The 24,786-nt window shown below is 42.4% G+C and overlaps 1 protein-coding gene across 26 annotated transcripts; it reads right to left on the reverse strand.

The window, feature by feature from the left end:
- Positions 1 to 336: 336 nt before the first annotated feature.
- Positions 337 to 23,143, reverse strand: PCBP2 (poly(rC) binding protein 2). Of its 26 annotated transcripts, none has more exons than XM_004601528.3 (14): positions 22,988 to 23,141; positions 22,272 to 22,295; positions 22,147 to 22,179; positions 21,684 to 21,800; positions 19,197 to 19,328; positions 17,174 to 17,302; positions 15,982 to 16,056; positions 14,056 to 14,148; positions 12,920 to 12,961; positions 11,387 to 11,459; positions 10,803 to 10,841; positions 9,804 to 9,859; positions 8,109 to 8,278; positions 337 to 730 (listed from the first exon to the last, which is right to left on the reverse strand). In XM_004601528.3, the coding sequence occupies exons 1-14, from the start codon at positions 23,054 to 23,056 to the stop codon at positions 694 to 696; spliced, it is 1,089 nt and encodes a 362-aa protein (XP_004601585.1). In that variant the 5' UTR covers positions 23,057 to 23,141; the 3' UTR covers positions 337 to 693. The 26 variants fall into 26 exon arrangements, with proteins under 26 accessions (XP_004601585.1, XP_004601586.1, XP_004601590.1 ...); XM_004601529.2 differs by having other exon boundaries at positions 9,804 to 9,856; positions 22,988 to 23,086; XM_004601533.2 differs by lacking the exon at positions 14,056 to 14,148 and having other exon boundaries at positions 22,988 to 23,142.
- Positions 23,144 to 24,786: the final 1,643 nt, after the last annotated feature.

The following is a 24,786-nucleotide window of genomic DNA, read 5'->3' on the forward strand; positions in this document are numbered from 1 at the left end:
CCTTGCCACCCCCTGCGGAAATGCTTGCCGACTGTGCAGATGTTTCCTAGGAAAATGTTAACAGACCCAGTATTTTGGACCAAAGGTACACCAAGCTTGCTCTAGTTATTAGCTCACTGTACTGCAAGCTTCAACGGAAAACAGGTTCAAGGGTTACAAAAAAGATGGAGTGGCAAAAAAGAAAACATCTTAACTGGAATAAAGACTTATATTCAAAACCCTAACAGGGTCCATGTCCTTTGAGGGAATAAAAGGTGCAAAAATAACAGCAAGACAACAGGAATAAAACCCACATGAATCACTGTGGCATCCAGTTTCTATTCACAAAGAAAAAGCTCCAGTCCATCTTTTAATTTTTTTTTGAAAAATTCCTGACATTACAGAACTAAACTGAAATGTATTAATATTCCACTCTTACATTTCCATGACAAACAAAAAAAAAAATTCATGAGCCAAAAAAAAAGGGGGGGTAGAAGCTTATAAAACTAAATATGGATTTCAGCATTAACCGCTGAACAGAGAAAGGAATTAAAACGCTTTAATTAAAAAATCACGAGTGGATGATAAAGTGTGTAGAAACTGAAAATTTACAAACTATTTAAAACCTGGAATCGCTGACTGTTCAGAAACTACACAGATGGATCATGGGTGGTGGTGAACAGCAGAAGGGATTATGGATGAATCTGCATTGTTCTAGCTGCTCCCCATGCCACCCGTCTCCGAGGAAAGCCTGTAACACACATACACAAAAGAAAAGTTAGTTTGCTGAGATGAGAACCCAGCTCTACTTCACCTCCAAAACATCCAGCCCAAATGGTGAAATGAGTACACATGATTCAATACCAAGACATTTAAAATGCTCTTGTATTAACCAAGTACCATTGTAACCCCTGCAGCCCATGCTGCCTAAGGAAAACTATCTGAAAATTAAGGGAAATATGCGTTGGCACTGAACAGCAGGTATAACGATTACAAATTGTGGGTTTGAGGGAGCTGGTAAAACTTTCTGAAAAGCATTTCCTTAAGAGTTTCACAATTCACTGCAGCAGTGTTTCTTTTAATTATGCCCTAAAGATAGAATAACTCATCTACCAATAAAGATTACTATCATCGTCAAACAGTACTTTTGTAAAGGTCAAAGACTTTACAAAGGAATAGCTATGTCAAGAATAAAACTCAAGTTGGGGTCAGGGAATATTCCCGTGGGTAGTGTGTTTGCCCTGCATGCAGCCAATCCAGGTTCCATCCCCAGCCCCTCATATATTGTCCCCTAAGCCACGCCCAGAGTGATCCCTGAGCACAGAGCCATCTGGTGGTTCCCCCACCCCCAATAAAACGCATCCTGGACTAGAGAGTAATACAATACAGTGTGCTAGGGTGCTTCTCTTGTACACACCTAACTCATGTTCAATCCCCAGTATCTCCTATGGTCCCCCAAGCAGTGCCAAGGCTAATTCTTGAGTGCAGAGAGAGTCAGGGGTAATCCCTGAGCATTGTCAGGTGTGCAACAATCCCCCCCCCAATAAAAAGTAGAAGCCAAAATAAATTGTTCAAGAACTCCCTGTACATGGAGATGGAATCAGCATAAAATCCTGTACTTGGCATCAAAAACTGCTGTAAGGACAGAATTTTGTAGGCCTCAAAATAGGATCGCCTCAGGCAATGTAAAGTATATAACCTAAAATTAAAAAACACAAGAATAGGGAGCCAGAGCGACAGTCGGGAGGGAGCTGACACAGGCTACATCCCTGGCACCCCATAGTTTACCCGATTCCTGCCTAAAGTGGTCTCTGAGCACAGAGCCAACTTAAACCCCGAGCACTTCTAGATGTAGCCCAAAATACACACAGGGGCTAGAGTGAGGTGGACAGGAGAGTCCAGTGTACCCAGTGTAAGGTGCCTGCCTTGCACACAGCTGACTCCCGGCACCCACAGGGCTCCCCTTATGCCACCAGAAGTGATCCCAAGCACGCTGCCAGGAATATCCCTGAACATCTCTAGGTGTGCCCCCACCCATCCAAAGAAAAGCAACGAAACAAGAACATAAAAAAAATTTGAACTCTGATACCAAGAGAGCAGCCCAGAACTTGGCCAGAAGCGGTCAGAGAGACCAGTGGGTGGGACGCTTGCCTTGCACACAGGCAACTTGGCTCAACCTCCTGTACCCTATATTGTTCCCCAGGCCTGCTAAGGAGTGATCCCTGAGGAGAGCCTGGATCTTATACACTCTAGGGCTGTAATGACACTGTAGCTGGTAGGGCACCCCTAAGCACTGCAAGGTGCTTCCCTTCCCCCCTCCACACACAAAAGAGCCTGGTCACATTGGAGAAAGGGTGTATGTGTACAGTCAGGGTACAAGAGAAAAAAGAAAGCCAACCAGAAATGTTAATGTTAAAAATTCTAGGGCAGAAAGACCACATGGGGGAGCTACAAGCTTAAGGATCACTAGAAGGCAGGAGACTAAGCAGCATGCAGCAAACCTGATTACACCTTTAGCATTATATCTGGTCCCCACCCAGCAATGACAGGAGTGATCCTTGAGCACAGCCAGGTGAGACCCAGCACAGCCCTGAAATGTCAGAACTAGAAAGCCAGCTGAGATTCAGGTGCCAGTCATACTTGAGCATGACCCTGCTCAATCCCTGACAATCCATCTGGTTCCCCCCAATCTGCCCGCCCCACCAAGCACCACCAGGTACGGCCCAATATCCCATCCCAGAATTATACCAGGAGCTGCTTAAAACCCTAGAACACATGCTTTGCATGTGGGAGACCCAGGATCTATTACCAGACACATGAAGCCCCTGACCACCACTGGTCCCCCCTAATTCTTTTTCACAAAACCTTTTTGAGGGTCCAGGGAGGTGCCTCAGTGGTGACAAAGTGCCTACTTTTGCATGCAGGAAATATGGGTTTAATCCTTATACCACAAAAAAAGCTTTTTGAGGTGGCAGTGACAGCCAACCCCTTAACCATATGAATCATTCCCAGCAGTAGTTCTTTGGACTACCAGGTTGTATGTAGCACCACAGCACTGTTGTCCTGTTTTTCATCGATTTGCTTGAGCGGGCAGCAGTAACATCTCCATTGTGAGACTTGTTGTTACTGTTTTTGGCATATCGAATACGTCACGGGGAGCTTGCCAGGCTCTCGAGAGCGACGGAGGAATTGAACCCGAGTTGGCCTCGTGCAAGGCAAACGCCCTACCCGATGTGCTATTGCTCCAGCCCAGACTACCAGGTTAACCAGGTTAAGAGAGTTAATCAAGAACAATACAATCAAACCAAGATTTTTTTTTTTGCCTTTTTTGTAGAGGGTTAGAAATGAGTAGATAGTGTTAATAAACAAACAGAAACAATTACTTTTTGGACAATGTAGTGCTTATCCCTTTGGACAAAGTTAGGCAGATTTAGAATGAGTAACACTAATTTATAAACCCAATCTGGGACTAATAACACTAATTTATAACACTAGTTTATAACACTAATCTATAAACCCATTATCACCTAAGATAATGTACTGCAATTATATGCGTGGCAATAAATTATTCTTTGACACTATAAAAAAGCATACAAAAAAATTTTAAGAAGGAAAAACCTCTACACTTGATTTCAAATACCCTGGAAAAAGCTTATTTTCATCCTCCGGCAATAGGGGATTCAGGTTAAAGAGGAGACCTGCCCCTATACCTAAAGCATTTCAACTCTTACCAAAAAAATTGTGGTCTTGTAATTAGAAAAGATTTCAAACAATGGCACTAGTATAACGGTAAAACACAAGTTTTTAGTGCTCACTAGTCACCCAGGTGGTCCATGAATTCAAATACTTTTCAAAAAATCTGATGAATGAGTGGATAGGTGAGTTATAGGATAGGTGAGATCCTGAAGATTCCTTCCAAATTGGTTTATACTTCTCAAAATTGTGATAAGGGACCATAAACAGACAAAATGCTAGGCAGGGAATACAAGACAAGTTATGGAACGTGTTCAGCAGAGCTAGTTTAGGGCGAGTGGTTAATTATGTGATTTTTTATTTTTGCTTGTTTGGCTTTTTGGGTCACATCAGCAATGCTGAGAGGTTACTCCTGGCAGTGCTTGGGGGGGTTATACGGGATGCAGAGGACTGAAACTGGGTCAGCCAAGCACAAGGCAAACACTGTAACTGCTGTACTATCACTCTGGCCCCAATTATGTGAAACTGGCCTATGTCACAGGCTGATTGTCCAAAATTTACCCTTTGCGACAGGAAGAGGACTAACTCCACTAAGAGGAATGCAAAAGCTGTTATATCTTATTAGTCTTTAACCCCATTCTAGGCTTCCCATCCTAGGTTACTAAAAGAAGTGGGATATAGACACCTTTATTATCTGCAGTTGTTGGCACACAGACACCTGAGACATGTCTTCCACATTCATGAAGCTTCTGGCCAATTATTTGATAATCCCTCTGGATTTATTTACCATAATGGGGTCATGCCCAGCAAGGTTCAGGGCATACTCCTGGCTCCTTGTGCTTAGGGACCCTAGCAGTGCTCAGGGGACCATATGCAGTGCCAGGGTTTGAACCTGGTTGGCAACGGACAAGGCAAACCCCCTATCTGCTGGACTCTTTCTCCAGAATTTAATCTCTACTTGTGAGGAATAATGATAACTACATAAAGTTAACGTAGGGATACGTCAAGCCCCAAATCAGTTGTATACACTTCCTATTTGAGCCACAGGTCACAAGCTCCCACCCTTTTACCCTTCAGAGCACACAGTCAACTAAGGTTCTTACTGTGGCAACTTTATTACAGCTATAAACACAGATCTGGCCAAGAAGGCCTGCTGATAACCATTAAATAATTTTTAAAAAAAGTTAACGGAGAAACTTTTATTGGATAACACAGAACCTAACACATTGTTATATTGCAAGGCAGAATAAAGCTACAAAAAAGGTAACAGAATGAGAAAGAGCAAGAACTATGGCTCTAAGATAAAGAATTCAACAACTCAGACTCTGAAACAGGCACTCAGCTGAAATGACCTATACCTAAACACGAGTTACCAATGACCCTACCCCCACCCTCTTATCCCCCCCCCCACCAATAGTAAAAAGGAAACGTCACAAGCTCACAATTGTTGGTTCTCACCAATGTTAACAAAGAAAAACAAAATAAACCAAGAAATCCTTGAGGGGGTGCCTCAAGATATGCAATCAGTAGGGGGAGAATCTCTGTTTCTCGCCTTTCAGTTTGTTAGTTACACATGGCACAGCAGAGGTGGTGGTGGTGGTAGCTGAAGCCCCGGTACCCTTAGCAGCAGACACAACATTTAGAGCCAGGAGAGGGATGGGTTTCATGCCAAGCAGACTGGAGACACAAGGGGCGGTCGGAAGAGGGTTGGGGAGGCTGGAGGGTGCGTCGGAGGTCCCCGCTGTGGCGAGCGAGGGGGTGGTGGTGGAGGAGGAAGAAGAAGAAGAAGGGGTGGAGGGTTGAGAGAGGTTGATGCTGAGGTGATCAGGGATCGTGACGGAGGCTGCCTGGGAGGAGGGTTTAGCGTTTTCTAAACTGTAACAGAGGAAAAAAGGAACAAAAAAAAAGGGTGGGTGGAAGGGAAGACCACAAAAGGGACAAAGTACAGGACAAAAACCGATTCAGTTCATCAGTGACTCTAGTTGCCAATTAGGAAGACCTAATACCAACTTGTGACAAGCCTTTAGTCTGTGCCCCACCCTCTAAAAACATATACTGACAAATTACACTACTTAAAAACTACTACAGTAAAGAAAAAGCTACAGACTGAAAGCACCAACTTGCAGGTATCTGACACACTGATCCATCTGGAAGTCAGGAAGCAATCGATAGAAGAGCACTGGGCCTAGGTCAGGGACTCAGTGGGTCAGAGCACATTCAAGAGGCCTAGGCTGGCACCACATGTTATGTGTCCCCCACACCCTAGCCCTGTTCAGAGGAATACTCTAGTGTGGCCCAAAACCAAACAAAAAATGGAAATTAAAGGCTACTACTTGTCAATCTCCAACCAAGGAAAAACAGTTCACCATTTCGAAGAAGAAATCCACAGAATTTGAAATGTTGTTAATGGTAACAAACAAAGCAAACAAAAAGTTTGCTTCCAGCTTTCTAACAAACTAACCAATGTATCAGTATGCAAAGGCCAAAAGAAAGCCTAAATATGTCACTAACTTCAAAGAATGTAGTATTTTCGAAGTAAAATATTCTGAGGAGATAAGAACCAAGGAAGCTGACTTCATCTGTGGGGATGAGTGATGCTCAAAGTAGAAAGTCCTTGTTTTTGTGTGACCATACCGCTAACAGAAAAATCTTAGAGAAACAGAAGAGAAACTCAAACACTGACAAAAATAAGTTAGATACCACTTCAATTATCTAAATTCAGGATTATCTGCAATTCATAAATGTTAAAAGACAAAACTCAGACTCAAACTGCTCATAGATCTTTTTGGTCTGTGATTACTAGTAACAAACCAGTTTGGTTTTTGATATTAAACTGGGCAAGATGAGAAAGTGAAGAAATCTTTTACTCTTGCATGGTTCCTCACTTTGATGTTAAAACCTTTCAAAAGTTTTGAATAAATCCACATCTTAAAACAGTTTCACTGGATGCTTCTAAACTTTCAGTCTTTCAATAAGGATGACCATGAAAGAGCAACTCAAGAAATGAAACTAAGATAAAGTCCTGCTTCCTTATAACCGAGTAATTAAGACTGACCTAAATAAGGAGCCTAGCAAGCAGGTTAGACACTGTCAGGCAATATTCAGGGCAAGCCTATTCAGGCAAAATAAATAAATAAATCTCCAGCTTCTAATAGTTAATAAATATCCCCTCCCAAGTAATAAACGGCAGACCTATGCAAACATACTTTATGCAAAGGTAAAACAATTTCACCTCAAACATTAAGAAGTGTGCTGAGGGGCTGGAGCGATAGCACAGTGGGTAGGGCATTTGCCTTGCACGCGGCCGACCCGGGTTCGATTCCCAGCATCCCATATGGTCCCCCGAGCACTGCCAGGAGTAACCCCTGTGCATCGCCGGGTGTGACCCAACAAGGAAAAAAAAAAAGGATGTGCTTAGCTGGGGATATAGTGCACATAAGATATCTGCAAGCTGTGCACTTGATCACTAGCACTTAAAAAAAAATTAAGAATTCATAGTGCTTAGTAGCACAAGCAAGCACATCTAGACAAACTTTTCCACACAGGAAGTTCACCCCAAGGCATGAAAATAATTCTAACAAAACTCAAAAGCAATACTAGATAACTGAGTTCCAGAAGCTACATGATCACAGAAATGTCAGTAGAAGTCAACAGACTTCACATGACTTCCTCTCCACACCCGATTTAATAACTCAAAACACAAGAGACTGAAACAAGTGCAACTGAGTAAGTTGATCAAAGGCTACAGAGCAGGAAAGCTAGGTGCTTATAAATGTTAATTCAGGACATAACTGAAGCACATGTGGTGAAAGGAAGGTTCAACTCCCAGAAAGTCACTAAAGACAGGAGAGCGGGGAGGGCGAAACAAGAAAATACTAGGCCATTTTCCAAAGTCTGTACCTCTGCTTTCACACACAAGTCCTCTCTGAACAATGGAATATACACTGAGAAAAATTTAAGAAAAATAGATGTTTTCACAATAAACGAAAAAGGCTACCATCCCCCTCAAAAAGATACTTTGCTGTCACATGAAGTCATTATTTTACTTCCACTAAGAACGCTATGTAGCATAAACCCCATCAATCCAAGAAATATTAGTCTACATAACATGAATACTAAGTATCTTTAGTTTCTAAGCATGCAGAGCACTGCACTGGACTCATGGAAACATACTCCCAACTCCTCCCTTCCACTCCACAATTTACCAAGTCAAATAGGTTCTATTTTTCATTCCCCATGCAAAAAATTATAATCTGCTTACTATTTCTGCTACACTAGAAAGGCTATCAAATTTTATAAAAATACTTTGCCATTTCCACCCATCCTATTTTCCCATCCCCCAAATTAAGCCCACATTTAATAACTCATTGTAGTTTTCCCCAACACACACATTACTTGTGTTGGCATCAGTAAGGCAAGAAATAGGATACCCTTACCTGACATTGATAAGATATTGAGCCAGGCTAATGCTGGCAGCAGATCCAGTGATGGTAACCTGCCTATCAGTAGATCCTTCCACTGGGTTCGCAATTTTGATCTGCGCCCCAGACATCTGACGGATCTCATTGATTTTGGCGCCTTGACGCCCGATTATGCAGCCAATCAACTTAAGGGGGGGAAAAAAACAAATAAGACACACCAAATCAAGAGTTGCACGGCTTATTCAAAGAAATCCACCCCACTCTTCCAATCACCTATAGCTTTAAGTAAACAAATAAGCTATACATGCACATCCTGATTACACACAATTCTAAGACACTTATGAATAATAGATTTGATATTAATTATTTTTGTTTTGGGTCATACTCAGTGGTGCTCTTCAAGGCTTGCTCCTGGCTGTGCTCACAGGTCATGCCTACTGGGACTGGGGAGACCATATGCAACTAGTCAGGAATTGAACCAGGGTTGGCCACATGCCAGGCAAACACACGACCCACGTGTTATTATCTCTGGCTCCTGCATTTCAATTCTTGATCCATTTTTTCTGATCACTTCAGAACCAACTCGGCTGAATCCTAGAGCATTTGCCCATTTGCCAGAGTATTTAACTCCAATATTCCATTAGAGTTCCATGCAGAGTCAAGATGACAAAACTGGTCATCGGGACTAAAGGATAAGGGTATATTAGTTTTTCACTATGAAGATGCATATATGAACCCTTCCCAGCATTTACTAACAATTTTCGCTAATTTACAATGCTTTACACCATGGCAAGCTAAAAAAACCAATCCATGTTTGCAACTCACAGTACAAGACACTAATAACGTAATAGAGGTTATTAGTGACTCCCAAGAGATGAGACAGGAGTAGCCACCACAGGGCACCGCATACAGGATATGGTCAAAAGGGGCGGGGAGAGCTCAAAGGGCTTGAGCACATGCTTCATATGCGTGACACCTGGCTTGGATCTCCAGCACCATCTAACTCCTTAACACTGCGGGGTGTGGCACCAAAACAAAAACATGCTGAATTATATTCTCAACTTAAATAATATAGGTTATCAGTAAACAACATTTGAACACTAACAATAACATCCAAGGATCACTACACTTTATGAATAGGACTTCAGAAGGCAAAAGGAATTTGCTAATGTTTTTTTTTTTTAAGGGGAGGGTGGGGCCCACACCCTGTAAAGTTAGGAGCTACTACTATTCCTGGCTCTGCTGAGCGAACCATATGCAGTGCAGGATCAAACCTGGACAGACTGGCTACAAGTCAGACAAGCATTTTATCTCCCAGTACTCTCTCTGAAGTCCCAAGAGAGTAATTTATTTTGAGACAGATGCATTCAGTCTCATGATAAAATAACCTGAATGGCATGATGTTATCAATTTCCTCATCATTATTCAGGATCAAGAAAAATAAATTTATTTCAATTTGGAGGCCAGAGAGATATTAAAAAGCATACCTTGCACATGTCTTCCCCTAGTTTGGCAGAACCTGAGGCACCAAATATGAACCCCTGATCATGCACAGGTGTGGCCCTTAACCCACCCCCAATTCTAAGCTGGCATATTAAAAGCTCCCACCTTTTTCCTAAAGTCTAAGACTGACATAACACTGCTGAAAGTTTTATGGTTTGAAAGAACTTTTACTTTTAATCTCATATAATCTAAAACAACCATACTTACATCGTTTGGAATGGTGAGTTCATGAGAAGTAGTCTGAGCAGATGCATCCAAACCTGCTAAAAGACAGAAGAGAACGAGAAAGTTCAATGTATGGCATATGCATCCCCGCTGACTGCACATTAACCTAACAGAAGAAAACAAACTGGAAACCCAGCATTGGCTGTTGGGATTCATCACTAACTTGAAAGCCTCCAAGGAGGAAAGAGGGGATGAGGGGTGTAGAAATAATGCTGAAAGGTTCTTCAGTACACCCAGAAGAGCTGATTTCCTGCCATTTCCTGTAAAGCCCAGTCTATTAGAGTGTAAGGGGGATGGAGGTAAGGGGCAAAGGAATGTAGAAGCCTAAAAAAGGACCAAAATCTAATCAAATATTCTGTAGTTTTACTACTTCTCTGCTTTGCATTTTCTACTATAATGTTTCAATTTGACCTCATCTGGTGCTCATTAGCACCAGTGCCAATATCATGCCTATTGCCTATTATCAGGTACCATGGACTTTTGGCACATAAACAGAGTAGCTTTATACATACCCTGTATCAGATTAACACATCCTCTCCCAATCCTGTCCTAAACTTGAAAGTCAGAGACAATGAAATGGGAATCAAGTGAAAGAACTTCATTTCTCCAGATTTATTCCCTGTCTTTTACTCAGTTAAATTGTCCTGGTTTTTATTTTGCTTTCCAAAGAAAAAGAAAAAAAAAATCTGATCAGGAAACACCCACACCCATCTAAGATGATACCTGGACTGGACCCAGGCCAGCTAACTCAAAGGCTAATCCTGCTCTCAGCTGTGGCTGCTAAACTTTCAACATCTTTACAAGAGGGTTGGCCAGATCCGTCAAGGGACCCTCAGGGGCATCAGGCCCACCCCTTTGCTCTCTCAGCTCCTTTCTGCCATGTGCATGTTGCTGGTATGGTTCATGGGCAGTGAAACAAGACTCCCACCAGTTTATTAATATAACAGTAGAATACTACAGATTTTTTTTTTTAATCATTACCCCAATAGCCTTTCACCTCTGGAGAGCTGGATTCAATGCCTGTTAAGATACAAGTGAAAATGAGTTTGGTGGTCTCATCCTAACCCTACCGGACAAGTTATTCCTTATACAGAAAAAAAAAAAAAAGAAAAAAAAAGCCCAAAAAAAAAAAACCAAAACCAAAACAAAACCAAAACAAAACCAAAAAACACTACACAATTCGGCACAAATGGATTCTCTACCCAGATCTGTGATTAGGTGGAGAGAAATGGGGTGCCAATCAGATCAAAGGGGCAGCAGTGAGGATGGGTTAGAAGGTTTATCAGCCTACCCTTTGCCTGACAAGCATCCCCAGACCTCACCCCAAACCTTCCAGGGCCACTTTTTTCCTTTTTTTTTTTTTAAAAGTAACTCACCCCAAATGAAAAAAATCACGTTAACAAACACATTACCTCCTTCCGTTTAGCCATAGAAGACAGGCAAGTATAAACCAGCGGGATGCTGGGTAACAAAGCTTTGTTTTAAACAGATGTCAAACTGAGACCTTGGGCTGGTCTCTGTCTTGTACTACACCTTAACAAAGATAAACACGGAGGCATCCATACCACTGAATCCGGTGTTGCCATGCGTCATAGGAAAATGAGACTGTTGCATTGCCAACTGGTGCAGCTTGGTCAACTGCAGGGAGGAAACAGAGGCTGCCATTAGAAAAGAGCCAGATCAAGCACATTCAAATCTGAAAATCCTTAAAATGGACTAAACTACAAAGGGTAAAGCTGAAGCTTACATCACACTTCTGGTGATGGATAGAATAGAAAGGTAAGGGTTAGAAATATAGAGGGTACCAATACAAGAAAATGAATGTACTTTGTATGAGAAGCAACAATAGCATCCCAACCATCCCCTTGTGAGCTATTTAATGAAGGTGATTGCAGCCATTGCAACAGTTGCCCCAGGGAAAAGCAGACAGCCTAAGTAAACAAACTGCAGTGGTGCTAGGAAACATACACCATGCAGGACTCTATCAATACTGGGAGGAGGGAAGGAGATGAGGGGGCAGGGAGACTGCAAGGAGATCAAGACAAACCAAAATGAGCTTAGCTCCACCCATCCCTCCCCATTTCTACAGATGTTCTTTATCTCTATGTACTATCCTGGCTATAAAGTAATTCCTCCTCAAGTCTACTGCCCACCTAGGGCCTAGCACTAACCAAGAGCCCATCTCAACATCCAAGTCTGATGACCAGCACCTGAAAAGATTAGTAAGGCATGGAATTGTGCAGATGTCCTTTTAAAATGGGAGGTTTTAGCATCGTAAACGTATTCAGCCTAAACCCCAAATATTGATCTTACTTCCCCCTCTGTAAAAAAACTCATTCCCCCATCCTTCCACTTTTACGGGGTAGGGAAGCACAGAAAGGTTCAGGCCACACCTGACAGTATTCGGGAGCTACACCCAACTATATGATCAGGGAACCATGCAGTACCAGGTATCATATCTGGGCCCCCAGGTGCTCCCAGTTTTTTGCACAATCTCCCCAACTCCTCTAGGTAGTTTTAATTTGGGGTGGTGGGGGAAGCACAACATATGGTGCTGGAGCTAATCCCAGTTCTGTGCTCAGGAGAGAGCTCCAGGGGATAGTCAGGAGACCAAATAAATTAAACCCAGGGCCTCCTGCGTGCAAAGCATGGATTCAGCCCATTTCCCCAGAACTGTATTTTAAATTGTCCCCTCCAGCTTTTTAAACGGTCACCTCAGATTGAGGAGTATGCAAGGACAAACCCAAGCTCCAACTCCCAACACAGAAAGGACTCCATACAGATGCAGAATTCACTGCCAATTCTAACCATGCCCTGGGATAACAAATTAACAGTATACAGTAAAACGTTTTTTTCTTTTCAAAAGGATCAAGTTAATTTGAAATGAGTGAAAGTAGAGTTTACAAGATTCCAAGGATTACATGTAAACAAGGTACTACTATGCCCTGATTAAATTATCAAAATATGGGGTTCACCTTTTGAGGGAAGTAACTTAACATAAATGTTTAAGACCCAATTCACTTCTGCCTACACGAGAGAAAGGAGAGAAAATTTTAGACGAGAGGGAGCTTTTTAAAACAAGTGAAAACAAAACTTACATCTGGCTGTGGAATGGCATACTGTCCTTGAATGGTATAGGCCTACAAAAGGAGGAAAACAATTCCTATTAAAAACCAATCACGGACAGCCACCCAGTGGGGGGGAAAAAGACAGATTTCAACTAGCCAGGAAAGCCAGAATTGAACTAGAGAATAGGGGGAGGCCAGAGATTGAGGCAGCAGATGTATTTCACAAATATAGCCAGACCTGAGTTGGCCTTCTTTGAACTTTAAATATGATGACTTATTCTGGGAAACCTATGAAAGGAATCATAATCCCTGCAATCAAAGACAAAATATAATCTGTGTCTCAATGAAAATGTGGGATATGGGATTAAGCAATGCCTCGATTTTCCAAGCCCCCCCTTCTTTCTCCCTGTATACAAGAGAGTTTAGGAGTAAAACAGCCTGTCCCATCAACCACCCCAACCCTTATACCAATGTTAGCTGTAAACTGTCTGGATCTGCAACGAACCTATGCAGCATTTTCTGAATCAATTCCCTTTCCCCTATCGTTTTCCTCTGCTCGTCTGGTTTAAATTCCTTAACTGGAAACACGCTGGGTCCCTAACTCTAGGAGATGAATACAGGCACACATGTCTACACACACACAGTCTTGTCAGTCTGACTTCTCCTCCCGCCTCCCCTCCATCATAAAAAGCACTTGCAGCTCCCACTACACCCTCCTCCCCCCACACCATAACCTCCCAAAAAGGGAGCTGGGATCTTCAGGGCAATGGGGGTAAGGGGCAAGGAGGAATGGAAGGAAGGGAAGGGAAGCAGTGGCTGTTTAACAGGATGTAAAGCTTCTCACATCACATTGCCACTACTCCCAAAAGTGCACCCGGGTGGAGGTGGGAAGGTGAAAATGGGGTAGGAGTGGGAGATGGGGAAAGAGGGGTCAACAAAAAAGGAAAAAAAAAAAAAAAGAAAAAAAGAAAAAAAAAAGTTGGTGTTACCATCTGGTGGGCTACGCGGCCTGTGTGAAATGAGGTGGGGGGGTCAGTCCAGGTTCCCGTGGACAGGTGGTGTCCACAGCACAAAAATCACGAGCGCCACTGGCCCCCCGCGTGTTGGCAGTCTCGGCTGAGGCGGAAGGATTGAGTGAGCCTTGGAGACTGAACATCCCCTCTCACCTCTAGAGGTGGTCCCTCCAGGTCAGGGTTGAGGCACATGGACGGGGTGGTGTGGGGAAAGCTCGCACTGTCGCTGCCTGTGCTGTACCTGTCCTGTGGATAAATAGAGGATTTCAGTCTCCAGGGCTGTCAATCCGGCACCTTGTCACCAGCATGAAATTCACACAAAAAAAGTTGTTTAATTTTTTCTTTTCCTTTAAAAAGGAGCTCACAACACAATTTAAAACGAGCTGCAATCAGTGAATTAAAAAAAAAGTTACCTAATGGCAGATTTCACACTGTGCAACTGGGCTATTTTCAGTAAGAATGAAGGGGTAGGGAACAGAGCTGATGCCAGCTACTGGTCAGTGCGATTAAAATGAACCTCTACAGAGCCCACTTTGTCACAAAGAAACAAGAGACATGGGTCCATCTACGGACACTGTATGATCACGTCCATTTAAAAAAGGCCCAATAAGCATAGTCCTTGACAGGGCTACTCATGAGAAGCTGCAAGCTTTTAGAGGGCGGTCAACCAAACAAAGGGGTGGGGGGGAGGAGGGAAGGGAAGCAAAGAGGTAAGAAAGGGAAACTGGAAAGGGAAGGGAAGGACAGGGAAATGAAAGAATAGTTGTAAATAAAGAGGACCATTGTGACACAATAGCATGGGTCACTTTATAATCCCAAATAAAAATGGAGAATAAAGAGCAGGAACCTGCAATTTCTAGGGAAAAGGGAAAACTAAGGCTAAACCCTCTATGTATCCTGATTCTAGATTTTTGCTTATCCTGCCTATAAGTTCCTCCAAACTAGTGTAAGACTAGTTAATGCTAAAAGCAAGACCTTAACACTATAAAAGTCTGATTTATGGAAACTCCCACTACATAACAAACTTAGACCCAAATTTGCCCAGTTTTATGCTAACTCAACAGAATGAAAATGAGATGGATTTCAAGTTCACGTTTCCAAATAAGACGCAATTAGTTAAGAAAAATGCTCATAACAGGTCATCCCGAGTGGAAAAAGGTATCCTGAGATATGTACTTGGCTTAGAGAGCTACTGAATTACTACTTTAACCTGAACACCAAAATCTTAAAGATTGACCTATTTTCAAATACTAACCAACAAAACATATAACTACTCATGGATGCTGAATAGTGACATCATAAAATCCTGACTTCAAAATAAACCATATGCCAAGAACCAAAAGTTGAGGGAGAAAGATGAAGAGGGGCCAAGGAGGCACTTATGTGTCCTTACTCTGTTACCAACGTTCATAAGCACCGCAGCCCAGGATGCTCTCCCCGTTTCTCTTATTCTTACACACTGAACCCTTACCAATCTGGTTTCAGTTATGCCATGTGAGTTCAAACCAGTGTTCATGAGATTGAGAGTGGGGGGTGGGGGCAGGGGAATAACACACTGGAGTCAGGGGGCGAAGGGGTAGGAATAGGGGAGGTGAGGTGAAGGGAAGGGGAAGTTTGTAGGACACTCAAGTTCAGAACTCCCAATTTTGAGACCACCATCCAAGAATCTTTCAGAGAGCCAACTCTTCTACCTCTGAAGAAAATCCCACATACAAAAAAGCATGGATGGTGTGGGATAGGGAGTAGTTACAAGGCAATTTAAATATTCTAACCCAACCCACCTTGAATTACCTCTTCAGAGTGCCTACAAAACTTCCATGCCTGCTAAAAAATAATGGTTGGCATTCATAGCTTTCTCCAGTACCAAAAAAAAAAAAGAAAAAGAAAAAAAAAACCCCACAAAAACAAAAAATAACATCCAAAAAAACCAAAAACAAAACAAAAAACCTGGAAGCAGGTCAAATTATGACCAGAGTACAGATTTTCAGCAAGCATGCAGAGTGGCCTGGTGTACTGCTGGCAAAGTTGACATTTCAAACAATTCTTGCTTAGTCTAGCCCACCAATAAGAATTTCTTACCTGACCACCTGCAAAGATGACCGGAGAACTGGATGGCTTGGGCCGGTACGGGATGGTCACGCCCTTCGGAGGGGACTGGGAGAGAGTCAGAGGGGAAAAAAACAAAAAGAGATAAGGTTTCAAAGCTGCTTCAGCTGTGTGGCTTAAGCTCACACAGGTTAGTTAAATAAAAAAACTTATTTCCATACCCTCACCTACCGTTATCTCTATCTCATTGAACTAATAGCAAAACATCTACAGTTATTTGCCTTTATAGTAGTAAGCTGGTCCGTGACTACACAACTCATTGTTTTGTTGGGTTTTTATTTGTTTTTGTTTGTTTTGGGGATACACCCAATGGTGCTCAGAGATTCAGAGAGCCATGCCTAGGCAGCCACATCCAAGGCAAATGCCTACCCACTATTCTATTGCTTCAGCCCCGGTACATATTAATTTTCATCAAGGCAGATTCCCTTGTAATAATTGAAGCCGTTATCGCCACGTTTTCAAGTAACTCTTAACAAGCATGAAAATCCTCTTTGTGTATGTTTGTACACGCTTGTTCATCTTATACTCTAGCCAAAATATGGACTAACAAAAGTAATCTAAAATGATGTCTAGGATTAACAACATCCATAATTAGTTCCAAAGCACAATCATTATTTTCCCAACTATCTGAAATTTTTACTTTCTTTCTCACCATAAAAGGCACGCAGCTCCCATTGGGGCCAATTCCGTAACAATTCTACAAAAGGTTTCTCTTTAATTTTGCTTTTAATAAAAAGAACATATACCAGGATCTCAAGTTATTTCAGAAACACCAGAATGGATACATATAAATAATTCTGCCTCATAACAATCTTTAAAAATCAGTTGCATATAGTGTAATAATCCAAAAGGCAATTTAACTTAGAACTCAAAAAATAACTTGTCCAGTCTATTTAGTAAATCTCAACCAATATAAACTCTCCTAGAATACTGCAATTCTCCTAGAATACTACAGATTAGAAAAATCAATGCTTAATAGTTTCTATTTTTGCTCAGACAATAAGTCAAAGCTAGGAAACTATGAACTCAGCGAACATCTTCCCCACCCCCTCACCCACTGGAGACTTTTAACAGCTTCACCTAATTCTAGCCTTACTAAATATAGATCAGTCTGTCTCCCCAGAATCACCCTTCCCCCTTCCTCAGCATGAGCCTGAGGGCTTACCTCCAACATGACCACGCAGATCTGTTTCACACACTCAATGATGGATTGCGGGATGCCAGCAATAGTGATGGCCCGCTCAGTTGAATTGGGGAGCATATCCCCTGCCACCTGGACCTGAGCCCCTGTACTCTTTGGGATAAAAAGAAAAAAGGGAAAAAATACGTCAAAGAAAAACAGCTTAACCTTTCAACGCTCCAGTCGCAAATAAAGGGTCTAAAGTTCAATAGACACATATCCTTCCTCCTTTCATACTCCTTTTATTCTCACTTCCCACTCTTCTCTTATTTCAGATAGATTAAACTGTGTTTAATCACAGTTAAAAATAAAATAGCCTCTAAAAGCCAAGAATAAGCCTGAATAACAGACTAAATTTAACTGCTGAAAGAAAAATGTCCTCTAGACACATTCCTTTACACAATAACTTTCGTGGGGCTATGAAGCAAAAATCCCCATTTCACCCACCTTTCATTCTCAGGAATATTTTTTAAGCCATTTCTATGTAGTCACCATTCCAGGTGCTTAGAATTAATCTACAAACAAAATAAACTCCTACTTGTAGTATACATAATAGGGGTCCTTAAATTCCAACTAGATCTAGTAAGTCATTTCAGGGTCAAAACAATAGTACAGCGGGCTGAGCGCTTGCCTTACACATGCAGCCAACTAGGGTTCAATGCCCAGCATCCCATATGGTCCCCCAACCCAACCAGGAGTGGTCCCTGAGTGCAGAGCCAAGAGCAAGCCCTGTGTTCCTCTGGATGACCCAAAAATAAGAAAAAACAAAAACAAAAGACAACCTCATTCCAATTCAATTATGACATACAGTTCAGTATCCCCAGATGCAATTAAGTTTCCATAATTCATTACTATCTCCAGAATTTAAAATAGAACAAGGTTACAACAAAATCCCAGCAAACCTTCCACATTCTTGCCTCAATGTTTAGGAATTTGGCCAAGAAAATACTATTATGTATCAAGTTTGTTATTTACTCATTTATTGATTTGGAGGCCACACCTGGCAATGTTCAAGGCTACTCCATTATACCATGCTCAGGGTCCTGAACCCAGGGTCCATTCCTCTAAGCCATAGCTTTAGACATAAAAACTATTATGTAGCCACATGGAAATGTTACCAAAAAACAGTGAAAACACTGAGCTCAGAGCAAAAAGTAAATCCTGAGCACTGTGGGTGTGGCCCGAACCCTTAACAAAATTAGAAACAAATAGTCAAATGCAGGTCCAGAGAGATAGTGCACATGACTGACCAGGGTTCAATCCCCAGCATCCCATATGGCCCCGAGAGCCAGCCAGGAGTAATTCCTAAGTGCAGAGCCAGGAAAAACCAGGGTACAGATAGGTGTGACCAAAACAACAAAAGGTCAAATGCAGTAACTAGAAATTTCAGTGACAATTTTAACGAATTTCCCCCAGGTTTTCTTAACTGTTTCAATCCGGAATAAAGTTGTAAAATACCCTTAAAAAATTATGAACCAACTCTGTACTTTCCATCCCAACACATTCTTATCTAAGAGGACTGTAACTTAAAAAATCCTGAGGGGGGCTGGCAATTACTGGGTTGGGTATCAGGCATTTCTCAATCAGCCAAGAAGAGCTACTGAGCAATTCCTGATAGATATGGCCCCCTCCCCCAAGGAATCTTTTCTAACTTTTGCTCATCATGAAGACAGTAAACATTTAGACAATTTTTAGCATTTCTAGGTCAGGAGATAGCTCTAAGGGAGTGTTTGTGATCTGCTGCCAAAGGGCATTTCATTCCTCAGTTCTACATGGTCCCCAGAAGCCTCCAAAACCAGCATGTCTTAAAAACAAGCATGAGGGGCTGGAGACGCTGGGCTCAATCCCTGCACCACATACGGTCTCCTGACTGAGCACAGAGCCAGGAGTTAGCCCAGAGCATTAGCTGGGTGTGGCCCAAAACCCAAAAATAACGTAACATGTATGGGGTAATTCAGCTCCCCCACCCTCAGTGTGCCCCCTTCCAAAACCAAGAAAAGTCACAAACCTCTCGTATTTCCTTGATCTTGCAACCACCTTTCCCAATGAGAGAGCCACACTGACTAGCAGGGACCACCAGCCTCAGGGTGACTGGGGGTCGACTGGCAGCTGTGCTATTGGTCATAGAGCTGCTAATGTCCTACAAAAAGAAGGAATTGTTCAGAACACCAGAATATACAAGCTCAAGTAGAACCTTCAATACCAGAACTCCCATAAACAAATTGCTTACTATGAGGAAATTACCACTAGATCTGCCCCTAAGGGTTCAAATATACCATCCTCTCCACCCTGAAATAGCCTTCACGTGCTCTCCCTCCCCACAACACACTCCCCCCCCCTCTCTATATATATTAGCCCATGAAGAGAAGTTGTAAATTTAGTTGACATAAGAAAACACTAAACAGGGGCCGGAGCGATAGCACAGCAGGTAGGGCGTTTGCCTTGCACGCGGCCGACCTGGGTTCAATCCCCGGCATCCCATATGGTTCCCCAAGCACCGCCAGGAGTAATTCCTGAGTGCAAAGCCAGGAGTAACCTCTGTGCATCGCTGGGTGTGACCCAAAAACCAAAAAAAAAAAAAAAGAAAACACTAAACAAAAATTAAGTTACATATTAAGAGGCAAAATAAGACAATACAGATTTCAAATAAATTTTGCCTTCGTGCAGAAAACCAGCAAATGCAACAAGGGGCCACAGAGCTAAATATTCCATTTCCAGCACCCCATGATGTTGGTACAGTCTGAGCATAGCTCCCCTCCCCCCCAAGGCTTAGAGGCCAAAGCTCTTCGCTCACTTTGCCTGTTGCCAACCAGGTTCAATCCCTGGCACCCCATACAGACCCCCAGCACTGCCAGGGTTGATGCCTAAATACAAGCAAGCCTGTGCACCACTGGGTGTGATGCAAAAACAAAACAGAAAATAGCCTGGTATAACCACTGAAGGGACTGGTGAGACAGTAATGAGTAGGATGCTTTGCCTTGTACACAGCAGACCTGGGTTCGAACTCCGCGACCCATATGGTCTTCTAAGCACTACCAGGAATCATTTCTGAGAACAGAGCCAGGTGCACTGGGTGGGGCCCGAACTCTACCCTCCCATTCTCCCACAGCCAAAGTAAGTTAGAAGTATATGGCTCCAGGGATCAGAGTGACAGTACAGAGGAAGTAAGGCTTTGCCTTGCAGGTAGCCAACCTCTGAGCACAGAACCATGAATAAGACCTGAGCAATGCTGCTGTGGTCCAAAAATAAAGTACACTGTAGGAAAGCCCAGTCTTGCCCAATCCTGTAGTACCTAATGGACCCAACATGGTTCTGACTTACAAAAAAATTCAACTTGGTGAAGATGAAGTCCTTTTAATATCAGTTCATAGTCCAATCTATGCATACCATAGCAAGATCTGGGAATAGTTTCTGTTGTATTTTTGGGGGCCAACCCAGATTCAATTCCCTGTACTCCAAATGGTCTCCTCCAGCACACTAATAGAAGTGATACCTGAGCAGAGCCAAGAGTAAGCCCTGGGCACCACTTTCAGGTGTAGCCCAAAAATGAGCAAAGAGGAAAAAAAAAGGTTTCCAAGGTCATGAATATGTCAATTTGACAACGTATAAATAGGATTTTCTAAATTTCTTTTTTTGAGGGAGGGATCAGCCAAAAACAAAACAATAATACAAAGGGGAAGAGAACTACAGAAGATCTAGGGCAATGGCTGCTCTTAAACCTGGCTGACACTAAGGGGACCATGTGGTGCCAGAGACAACCTACAACATGGGAAGGCAAAGAATCTGCTCCTGTCCTTTGAACCAACTCCCCAGCTTCTATTTTTTAAAATTATCTGCATAAAGCATTAGAATAAATTCCTGACTTAACAAGCAGATTTATTCTCACCCAGAACCAAAGCACATGTATCTAACAAAACACTTTTAAAAGACTAACAGGGCCAGAGCCAAAGTCCAGCAAGGAGGATGTTTGCCTTGTACACACCAGCATCCCATATGGGTGTCTGGAGCACCGCCAGGAGCAATTCCTGAGTGCAGAGCCAGGAGTAACCCCTTAGCATCACTGAGTGTCACCCAAAAATTGGAAAGGGAGACAGGGTCAGAGCCATTGTACAGCAGGTAGGTCGCTTGCCTTGCACACAGCTGACCAGGGCTCAATCCCAGGCAATTCATATGGTTCCCCAAGCATTCAAAACAATTGACTAGGGTTAGAGAGAGTTTCAACTTGACACATACTGGTCCTCCAAGGACAAGCGGAAGTAAACCCTTCTGCCTTCTGCCCCAAAAAACTACTGATTATAAAAAAAAAAAAAAAAAGCTTGGGTAGAGTGCTTGCCTTTGGTATTCAATCCCTACACTACATATGGTCCCCCAAGGACCCTGAGCGTAGAACTTGGAATAAGCCAGCCCTGAGCACTGCTGGGGGTTCCCCCCTCCACCCTGGGAAAGAAAAAGTTATCTAGAGTCATTTAAAAAAAATGAAGTGGTAATAACAAACCTCTTCCAGTTTGTCAATGATCATAGCAAAGGCTTTAAAGATGGCATTAGTGGGTCCAGCCAAAGTGATAATTCTCTCAGGACAATTCCCTTCTGAGATGTTGATACGTGCACCACTCTAGATAAGAGGAGGAACAAGTTAGATTTAAAAAGAATAAAAAGCTCAGCAAACTCAGTATATAGATCATATCCCCGCCCTACATATTTTCCCTCACAAATTGTGCCAAGAACTGTTAAAGGCATTGTCAGCGTAATTTCAAATACTGCTCCATGTTTGACCTAAAACACAACACTTCAGAAACTATATGACTTGCAACATACTATTATTACAAATAGCCAAGCCAGAGAAACAGCTTCTATTGAGACCTTTTCCCTTCTAGACTTATTAAACAATTTTGTTTTAACCATTTCCCACTTCTTAAGGTAATAATTCCTCAAACTCCCCCCTCTAATCTGTAACTCACCTCTTCACGCATCTTCTTCACAGATTCTCCTTTCTGTAAGAGGAAAATTCAAGAATGAGCTCTAACTGCTATTTCACCCCAGACTTTACTAAATAGTAATTTGAGTTGAAGTTTAACTGCCATACCTTTCCGATGATACTGCCAACTTCCTGTAATGGAGAAAATTAGTGTCAAATAAAAGGAAATTCAAATGCTCATTATCATGCAAGGAAAAAAATGCACAGAACAATGGAAAAAACCCTAAGTTTTATCAAGGGGAACTATTTTCTTTGGTCACAAAAAGCTACCAAAGAATCTAACAAGGAAAGAAAAACACTCATATTTGTGCTAGTTTTTCAAAATTTTTTTTTGGCTTTTTGGATCACACCCAACGATGCACAGGGATAACTCCTGGCGATGCACAGGAACCATATGGGATGCTGGGAATCAAACTCGGGTGGGCCGAGTGCAAGGGAAATGCCCTACACGCTGTCCTTTTACTCCAGTCCCTATTTCCAATAATTTTAAACACCAAATACATAATCTCTGAAGAGTATCCCAAAAGTGTTTGGGTGGAGTAAGTCCACCTATCACAAATTCTTGTAATCTCCACAAGAAAAACCACATCCAAGTATGAATCCAGTCTTTGGTTCCAGCTCTAGTTAAGCCTTTTCTGTTCTATTGAGCTTCCTAGTAATGTGAGTACATTTTCCCCGTAACATTCCCATCTACTGGGCTAGAGGAATGTTAAAACCAGATGCCCCACAGAGCTAATCTGATGAGCTCCAACATGCATGCCTTCTTCCTCCTGCCCCCTCCCTCTAACAGTTACCATGACCCAATTACCCAAGCTGGTACATACCTTTCCATGCATAAGTAGTCGGATGGTGAGTGTGACATTTAATCCACCTTCAATCACACCGGTGTCCATGTCGAGCAGTGTTCTGGGGAGCTGGACTTTGAGTGGTCAAGTCTTTGGTCACTGGCGGGGGGTGGGGGTGGGTGAAAGCCAAAATCTGAAATACAAACATGACCAAAATCAGAGAAAGTATTTTCTTAAATGGCAACCTATCAGCTGGCATACTTCAATATTTCCAGGACAACTGCATTAACCACCATTTCCAGATCAGGTTGTCACATAGTCTGGAAGGCAATTTTGCAGTCTATTCTAATAAATGGTAGGGTTTCCGCTGACTCTCAGAAAGAGAAAGATTATTCCAACTGGCAATGGTTCTAAGGGAACTGCTGAACGTGCACTGGTTGTCCTTCAGCAGAAAAGACTTCACCAGGATAAGCACCTGGAAATCATGAAGCAAACCTCTAACCAATTACAGTGAGGACAATTAGGTAGTTCATGTTGAACACTGGCAAGAACATTTTCTTACTGGTAACAGTGTCTAGATAAAGAAACTGGATGTGTATCACATTAAAATTTCAAACAGTGGTGGCGCCAATTTTTTGAATACTTCAGTTAGCTCATTGAAAAGAGGATCTGAAATGACGTCCACACAGGCTGCTGCTCCATATTCCCTTTTGGAAATGACTAACTCGAGTCTGTGTCCCTTCCTCTATTCCTCTCCCAAACCAACATTCAAAATCTTTCCTTACATCTGTGTTATTATTAATCTTCCTGTCACACAGCATTTATTCCTATTAAAGCTTGAGAAAGCAATCAAAACTGGTATTGCTAAAATTTATTGTGTGGTTGTTTTAAACATAGACAACAAGCCTTTCTTCCCACTGATATTAGGCTCATTGTATTTCTGCTTTAGAATTGGTTATGAAAAAAAAATTGGTATTGGCTATACCTTCACTCACAATACCTCCCCTTCCTCATGACCTAACAGTAAGCTTAAAGGGTCTCCCCCAACTTAACTTTCTTCAGTAAAAATTTCAGTACCCAAAACCAACATGAATGATCTCCCTCCTACATCTAATTTTCCCCTTTTACAAAAAGTACTCATCTTTGTTTCCAAATAAAATCTATACCCTAAACACCCAAAAAGTGCTTAAATGGTCTCCAGACCGTTCTTGTACATGGCAAGTAGTCTGTGACTACCTCCAGTGTTTTATTTAAAAAGACTGGCCTGGCATCCCCAAAGCACTTCATCCCGTTTTCATGATATAATTAACTGCTGGCAAAATCCCAGAATTCACCACTTCATGCATGGGGGGGGGGCGGGGAGACGCTAAGGAGGGAACAGGGGGTCGAGGGTCTGTAAAAATGACTTTTTTCAGTTAAGATGGCAAAAAAAATTGGCAGTCCTTATTCCCACTCAAATGTAATAGAGAAGCACTTGACGAAGACCACAGTAATTCAAATTCGAAAGGGAAACGTGAAAACCTATTTCATGCCAGTTTTGAGGCAAGACGCACTCCGAACTCCCAACCATTCAAGAAACCCCGGGCATTTCGCTACTTGACTAGGTCAATATACGTGTACCCAATCTCAGCAATCCAGCTGTTAATCCTCCAGTCCATTACCCCTTCTGCTATAAATAGCTCGCTCTGGGTCTCTATCGGCAGGCATTTTGTAATTTCAAAATTCGTTACCCGGAGAGAAGGTCCTGAATAACTCGGGAACTGGGAACCCGTCTACCCTCTCTTGAAACTCCGCAGCCCCCCTCCCACCCCCGACTTCCCCTTGGTCATCCAAGCATT

The sequence above is a fragment of the Sorex araneus genome, chromosome 2, assembly GCF_027595985.1.
Source record: "Sorex araneus isolate mSorAra2 chromosome 2, mSorAra2.pri, whole genome shotgun sequence".
In the NCBI taxonomy this organism is placed as follows: Eukaryota; Metazoa; Chordata; class Mammalia; order Eulipotyphla; family Soricidae; genus Sorex; species Sorex araneus.